The sequence below is a fragment of the Colletotrichum fructicola genome, assembly GCF_000319635.2.
Source record: "Colletotrichum fructicola Nara gc5 chromosome Unknown KSG_Nara_v1_contig01, whole genome shotgun sequence".
In the NCBI taxonomy this organism is placed as follows: Eukaryota; Fungi; Ascomycota; class Sordariomycetes; order Glomerellales; family Glomerellaceae; genus Colletotrichum; species Colletotrichum fructicola.
Window position 1 is genome coordinate 3,809,256 of NW_027094051.1, and position 8,210 is coordinate 3,817,465.

General features: G+C 49.2%; 1 protein-coding gene across 1 annotated transcript; it reads right to left on the minus strand.

Annotated features, from left to right (window-relative positions):
• Positions 1 to 3,761: 3,761 nt before the first annotated feature.
• On the minus strand, positions 3,762 to 7,845 carry CGGC5_v001093 (uncharacterized protein; the record flags this gene model as incomplete). Its single annotated transcript, XM_066150771.1, has 4 exons — positions 3,762 to 3,852; positions 3,915 to 5,035; positions 5,089 to 5,249; positions 5,598 to 7,845. 4 exons carry the CDS (start codon positions 7,843 to 7,845, stop codon positions 3,762 to 3,764), a joined length of 3,621 nt encoding a protein of 1,206 aa, XP_066009906.1.
• Positions 7,846 to 8,210: the final 365 nt, after the last annotated feature.

Here is an 8,210-nt window from a genome sequence, read left to right on the forward strand (position 1 = left end):
GATTTTCCGCAGCAATACAAAAAGTACGCACACTTGATCAGTCTTGAACATGGTGATGTTTGATTGGCTCGCTTCGTCATGTGTAAGTGCCTCTTTGCTCAACCTGCATCAGACACAGAGCCTCCGTAAACCATCGATCAGGCAGATGATGATCGTGAAAGCTGGTCCGGGGCTGCTGCGGTAGCCTTCAGGGGTCTCTATGTAAGTATGACCATGCTGAGGTCACTTTTGCCTCAACGAACAGGCCAGATGGCATCCTCTATCTTAATCTTCTCAATGAGAGCCAGTTCAAAATATGGCATCCATCTTGTACAGAGATGTAGGAGAATGGCATGTATGCTTGTTGAGAGTGTTCACAGCTCCAGGAGGCCTGGTTGTAACTTGGAAGCATTCAGCTGGATACCCTGTGGAAGGAAGTGATGAGGGACGAGGTTGGTGGAGATATGAGGGGAGAGTGTTGGCCGGAGAATGATGGCGACAAGGCCTGTCATCCATGGAACGCATCTGGGAGCCTGAGTATCCACGAGATCCTATACGGTGCAAACAAAGACCTTGGTTACATCCCATTGGAGAGTTCAACATTGAGAGCGGTATTGGTGGCTTTATATACCCTCGCCAGACGCGATCCAAGCTTCGAACCTGGGGATGGTCTTTCTGTTGAGAGATAAGTTTGGGAAGTGTATATATTTACCGTCGCTTTGGCAAGAACTCCCGTCATGCAAATTTCCCAGGGACATGGCCATGTTTCTGGATAAAAGGCTTCCCGGGCGTTCCGCATGAAATGTGAGGCCATGGCTGGTTCTTCAGTCCATGCACTGGACTCGAACCTCGTGTGATAAATTTGTGGAATGAGAGGCCGAATGATATGGGAGCGGCCGAGATGAAGGACGGCAGGTAGCCGGGGCATAAACTCATGTCCTGCTGTTTTGTCGATGACGGGAAGCGATGTCTTCTTGGAAGAGACAAACCCCCCGCAGGCGAAGGTTTTATGACACAATCTACACAACCTAACGGAGAGCTTTTTGATTGCTTGCCTAAGCTTTTCTTCTCAGTCGAACAAGTCCCTATTTATCTGACTGGCCCGGAGTAAGGGGGTTGAGACCTAGCCGTTGACTCGTTCGTGTAGCAGAGACTCGTTGACCATCTACGGTGCCAGTATATATTGCATGCTAACGGCAGTTCCTAACGTACCTCCCGCGCAATATGGTCGGTCTCGGAACGCCTGATGATGGAAGACTGAGCTAAGACTGACTGAAGCCAGCTCCTCGCAGGCGCGATACTTCCACAGGTCGTCTCACTTTGCTTTCTCTGCCCCCCGGCACGGGATACCTCCGTCGTCATCCTGGACGTCTCTTCCTCGATTATCCATGGATATTCTGGTCTCTGAAGTAGATCTTCACTATCCTTCTACGCAACAACGCATATTCTTGTTTTCCTTGTGATATCGTACTCTCCCGGTTCATTTGCAGATTCCAAAAACTCCCATTAGAAGCAGGCATTTGCCGGGAACTGAAATCGTCCTCGGGGAGGACTACTTATGAAGACTCTACGTAGCCATTTGGAGTCTTTGGTTTCCATAGGAGGCTGCATATAAGGAACGGGTGCGGGGTTCTGGAACTGATTGCACCAAGAATGGTGGTTGACATGACTGTGTTCTCGATCCTAGATTCTTCAATCACAGCCTTAGGCTAGAAGCATTCTCGTCTTTCTTGACTGATTCCTTCAACGAAGTCTTCACATTCTCTATCTTACGTGTATCCGTAGAGAATCATCGGGCAAAGGCATTTGCAATCTTCCCCCGCGGTGATCTTGCAGAAAGACTATGATCTCTACCCTGCTCAGTGTCTGGATTCACGAACCAGATGTGGTGTTTTGGATTTAGTGACGAGCACGACGCCTTCATTTTGGTCCAGAAAGGGTAAATCTGTGGCTTCCTGGTCTTTTATGAAGACAGATTCCCACTCTCGGCTGGCTGTTAACCACAATATGGCATGCATGCGTCGCTTTGATATTGGTCAAGAATACTTACCTCTCAAATGCAACTGTTGCAGATGTCCTCTACTCAGGCATACAATCCTTGCCTGAGCTATGTCAATGAGCTTCTAAGGTCAGTATTAGAGCCCCTCCTTGGTGACAGACAATTCGGAAGAGGCGATGAGTCTGTAAAGTTGTAGGCTGGCTAGTGGCTGGCTAGTAGTAACGTGAATGTTCATACGTCCATATGCATACGCTGTGTGTGTACTACTTCTGCTTCGGAGAGAGGCCAAATACTACAATTGACAAACAAGAGACGACAGAAGTGCCGAGCCATTGACGACCTGGCCATCCAATGCTTTCGTTGACCAACACATGTCGGAGTTCACAGACACAGTATTTTATGATGTGATCTTGACTTCTGCGGCATTGTTGCACACGACATTGTCTTTGGCTTTTGCCTCATCAGAAATCAATCCTGCATGGCCTATTGATGAGACGCGGAATAGCTTGGGCACGGTGTAAACCACCTCCAGCGATGACGCAGGTGACCATGTGATTTAAGTGTTCTCAGAACCATTTGAAGTGCTAATCAGTTTTTGAGGCACATATTTTACTTCCATAATATACTAGGTAGGCAACCTAGAAATCATTGCCTCCATGTTCTTCAGTGGCGAGGACAGACGAGCCATAGCAAGTGTGCCTTGTCCGGCTACACATGTTAGATAGACCTCGCCTGGTCTCGTCCCCTTGACCATTCGAGTCTTCAATAATGGTCCTAGATGGGGTTACGTGTACAGGACTTGAGTTTTGTATGTACTACAAACCTGACTGCTGGATTTAAACACTGACGGGGACTATAGAAGATCCACTACCCAGTCAGAGCTGCTCCTCTTTCCAAGACAACAGTTGTAGGGTCGTGTCGTTCTTGATCCCCTAACAATTTCCTCCATATCCGCAACATGTGCCCATACGATCGTTGCATCAGAATTTATACGTATTGGCTTAATTATTGCGCCGCTTCTAGTTCAGACCGAGGTCCAAATATTCCCATGCATAAACAGGAGACGGCAGAGACACAGGCCTGGATCGAGATTACCACGCCTTTATTGTTGTAGTCATGCTGGATTTCAGAGACTTCGCCTTATACGAAGTGGACGGCTAAATCTGCAACATTATCGGGTGATATTGACGTGTATCTGTGTCGATGTGATACAGAGTCGTAGGTCTCTAAGGGCGGAAGCCACCAGCGGGTTCGCAAGACAACATGCAATGCTGAATTCTCTGGGCTGTCTGAAGTGACGGTATATATTGTGGGTTTGTGGTAAGTCTTATTCTTTCATCGCAATCTCGAACTGCGTTTCGGATCGTAAGCGTTTTCTGCCGTAATGGTATCGTTACGTCCAAGTCACTTAGTGACAAGCTCGGGCAGGTACTCAGCTGATGCACACAGCTGTTGTTGATTCGCTTTATCTACCAGAAACTGGTGCGATGATACTCTCCAACGTCTACTTAAGTCATTTTTACCTGGCCACCTGTGTGGATATTTGGTCAAATGACTACTGGCTCGGCCCACCCGTACAAATTTTTGGGCTCTTTTAAAACCATCGTTCTCCTGCGACCAGGTGGTATACGAACATCTCCCCGTGTACCTCTGTGTCCCCAAATCCGTATGTAGTGTGACACCATAGTTAGCGTCTTCGTCCGAATATGGCGAGTGTTGCAGTTTCCTCAGAGGTAGATACTGGTGACCCGGCTCGCACAGATCCGGTACCCATTCGCCTTTCTCAATTGTTGCCCGGCATTTTGGCGTAATGACAACCAAACATGTCTTGCAGCATAGGAGCATGGGCTTGTTGTTCGATTTTCCAGTATCGTCTGTTCGCGAGCAAATCTCCTGGCATCCAACATGGTCATGGCGTTCATGATCATACCCATACGTTAGAGGTATCTGCTCCAACAGAAGGACCCCAAGGTCTTCGTTGCCAACTGCAATACACGCAAATCCCCAGTCCGCCAGCATTGCTCTTCTTTTAACGCCATCTGTAGAATTCATATACACTCTGTGGCCGAGCAATGCGCTTATGAATAGTCTGGCTTCGGCCACCTGTCCTGACCGATGTTGCCAGCCTGCAATCATTAGTTTTGCTCTGAAAGAGATGTTGTTGTTGGAGTCGCCGGTAGGATCGCTGATCTCGGGGTGCATTCGCTTGAGCCGCTGGAATGAATACGATTCTAGAGGATTGTGCGGCATTTCGCTTCTAGCTCTTCCCAGCAATGCATCAACAATGGCTTGCGTGTTTTTCCCCTGCTCCCAGATATCCAAGGCTCGATCTTCGCGCTGCGTATTCCCACTCTCCTGCCAAAGTATATGTGCCATAGTGGACGATAACATCTCAGCACTCGACTTGGCGGGGGTAGAATGTTCGATCAAATCCACGACAGTTTCCCAATTGCAGTCAGAGTGCGCTACAATCCTCAACGCGAGCAGGTCCTCTTCCCTTAGAGAACCGCTAAGCATTTGATTGACTATGCTGTGGCCTGATGGCTCCAGTGGCAAGACTGATTGGACAGTCTTTATCAGCTCCATAATCACGCGTGGCTCGAAGAAGCTGAATAGACGAAACTCCAGCAAGTCCCGACTCTTGGGGTTTTCCATCATGCGTATGCATGTTTTTCTTGCTCCAGCCAAATCGGAAAGATAGATTTGGCATCTTGCAAATAACGGTAGCATTTCTTGCCAATAGCGTTTCGCATAGTCGTCGTCCTCGAGTAGCTCCAAGCTAATAGCAACTTCGAGGTTGTCATGCGCCTTCTGAATTTCATTCTTGTCGATGTCTGGCACTTCCGAAAGGATCGAGTCAGGCAGTCGATATTTAGCGGCAAAGAACAGAGCCCACCAGGTCTTGTCGCACGCGCTGACCTTCCAATCTCTATCCCAATGGCGAGTATCTTCATCGGGGTCGTTCTCGCATTTCTCGATTATTAGTTTGGTGATTCGTTGAAAAGTTTCTGGACCATCGCCGGCGAATTTGATGCACAGCGAGGAATGCTTTTCGTGCTTGACAAAGTCAGCTGGTTAGCATTCCAGAGATGAGGCGGGTGAAAACTAACCATGTTGTCACCATCAACGAAATTTCTTGCAACCGACCATGCTTCATCCCCCATCTTCAGCCAGCGACGAACCAAGCGGTCTGACACATGATCCCAACATGAGCCCGGACCAGACTTCCAAGTTCGAAACCATTCCTTCTCCTCTCGATCCTCCAAGTCATCTGGCTCCAAGTCAGTCAGCCAGTTGAGAAACTGGTCCTTATCGCTGGACATCTTTTCATGACGGCGCGAAAAGCCGTAGCCTATACTCCCCAGTCCATCCCGAGCGTATGCATCAATAACGGAATCATTGCAGAGAATTTGGACTACAAATCTGCCTACAGCAACTCTTTCTTGTTTGGTTGTTGGCCATGTTGGCCCTCCGTGCTCTGGCCAAAGACTCCACCGATCTGCCGATTCTAGGCGCTCGTGTACCTCGTGGAGTGCGGAAGCTCTCAGCTCATGGCAACTGTGAGCGTCTAAATTCTCACAGATGATTTTCAAGCAGAGTAGAAGCGCTGCAAACTCACTTTCTCGCTGGCCGAACGAGACACAAACCTTGTAAGGCTTCCTTCCAGGAGGAAACAACCCCGGAGAGCCGTACCTGTCGAAGAAATCAGTGCCGTTAGCACCGAAGACATTCGTGGGGTTTGTTTGGATGACTTTCTGGGGCAAATCCAGCTCTTCACGGTGAAAGAGGTCAGATCGGTGCACGCGCTCTGCAAGCATTGTCCTCGTCATCCGCTCATCTCCAGATCTTTCCTCTAGGTAGTCCTTAAACTCTTCGCGACGCCAACGAACTAGTCCTCCGTCGGTGAAACTTAATACACTGTGATATACCTGCTCGATCTGTTGCTGAAGAGGAACCAAGCGCGTGATTCCCAATGAGAAATCGACGTATTCCTGCACAAGCTCGATTGGGGCCTCATCAATCATCCCTTTATCTACACTGCGTGTTGCAATGCATGCCATGATAGAATTGACCTCTAGAATCTCATCCCGAGATAGGGATTGATTGAGTGAATCGATCTGACGCCCGAACCTAATTTTCGTACCCTCGTCCACTCGTTCGAGTATCTTTTTGAGTTGGTGTAAGTTTGTGCAACGCTCAAGCTCCTCGAAAACAAGAGCCAAGGCCGCGAAATCGTTTTGGATGTGCAAGGTCAGGGCATAAATGATCTCCTGTTGCCGTTGCTCCTTGAAAGAAATAACTTCATCGCGGAAGATTGGTAGAGACCGCAGACGTGTTCTGATCAGCTTTTGGACATCGTCTGTATTTGCCACCTTCTTCTCTTTGTCGAAATCTGGGTCAAGAGCGATCTTGTGGACCGGCGTAGTATCTTCAAGCAGGCTGGTGGCTTCCGATGATCCAGACAGGAAAAGTCGGATCTGCAGGTGACTCGGGGTCGATGCTTCATGCGTTGATGTTTCGTGAGTCGATCTTTCGCATCGTCCCGCCACTTCCCCAACAATTGCTTGAAGTGTTTCGGCAGCCGATTTATCCAAACCATTTAGTACAACAAAGAGAATCGTTCGATTGCTCGGCGTATAGCCTGCAAGAAGCTTGCGCCAAACAGAAATTGCATCTTGCAGACTGACACCGCCGGCACAGGCTTGGGACAAGAAGGCGTAATAATCTCGGTCGAGCAGAACCAGCTGCCAGACGATGGATCTCAATGCGAGGTTGATTGACGAAGAGCCCGGTCCCTGGTAAATGGTATTCTGCAGGTAATGGTAGGCGAGCCAATGCACTCGGCCCCCCGTCTTTCTCATTGAATTCCGCAAGTGGTCTATCACAGCAGAAGTCAGGCACGATTTGCCGCAATTCTCTTTGCCCGTGATAAATACCACTTTGGTCTTCGTGGAGCTCGGGTCTTTCCATTGAAGAAATTTGTCGTCCGCGAACAACCACTTGCCGGTGCCTGGAACAGATTGCTCGGTCAGTCTGGCGTGTTGATGTGGCCACGACTGAGTGTCCTCGAGATTGAGCCAGTTCCGGATCGCCTCTGCAGAAGGTATGCCTGACCCGGTTGCCGCCAAGGACTTCACTGTTATAGAGGTCTCTTCGTCATACTTCAATATGGCGTCGAAATCACTCTGTATGCTGCGAATGCTTCGCGCGGCATCGCTGAGATCTTTGCCGATGGTGGTAATTTGGACTCTTGTGACATCAATAACACGAGTCTCAAGCATCGCAAGAGCTGCCGTCACCCCTCCATCGTCGCCGTAAAAGAAATTTCTCTCAAAGAGTCTGTCCTTTCCTCTCTGTTTCGCCAGTCGAGCCGTGAGTACCAGGATGACGAGTGAATGCTCCAAGACCCGGTACACATTCCGCCTCAGTCGTTTGTCCAGTTTTACTTCGTCATCTCCCTCGTCGAGATAGTTGCTCAGAGTCTCCAAGAACACCGAAACGCGTTCCAGAAGGGTGGTGAGGTCCTCAAAGACCTCGCTGTACTTCTGCGTCGTCGCGATGACATGTTTCAGAGCGCTGAAAAATTGTTGGCTGGGCCCGAAGACTCCACTAGCCGCAGACCCAACGAAGCCGCCAAACACCTGCACACACGATAGTATGCTTTGGGTGACCCTGATCGCCTTGTTTTTGGTGCTCTCCGGGACATCGTTATCAGGGTCGATGCCAGCAATCACGTCGCTGACAGATAAGGCTGCTCCATTAGCCGGTTGCAGTCTGGAACCTGTCTCTTTCTCGAACCGCCTCACAACTTGGAGCCAGACGACGTCAAGGTCATATTGAGCCGAGATTTTGATGTTGCTGGCCATATGAACGGATCTTTCGGGGTGTCTCTGTACTTGTTGCGAAGATGGGTGAGTGTCGAAGGACCGATCAAAGGATCGATTCATTGCCTCGAGGTGGCTTTGAGGGGCTGGCTCTCACGAGGCAACAGGCGCAGCAAGTTTGAATTCTTGGCATTGGTCACCGCTAAATCGAATATTGCAGGCAGCATGCCTCGTGGCCAGCTTGTATTGGTTGTGAATGCGTGATTTGCTGCTGCTGTGGTACATATCTAGTCAACATTCGATCGTACAGGGTTTGGCTTGATTTTGCTTTGCTTCTGAGCTGAAGTTTGCTTCAAATTGAATGGTGGGCTTTGAAGACGAATATGCCCTGTTGTAATGAACTGGGT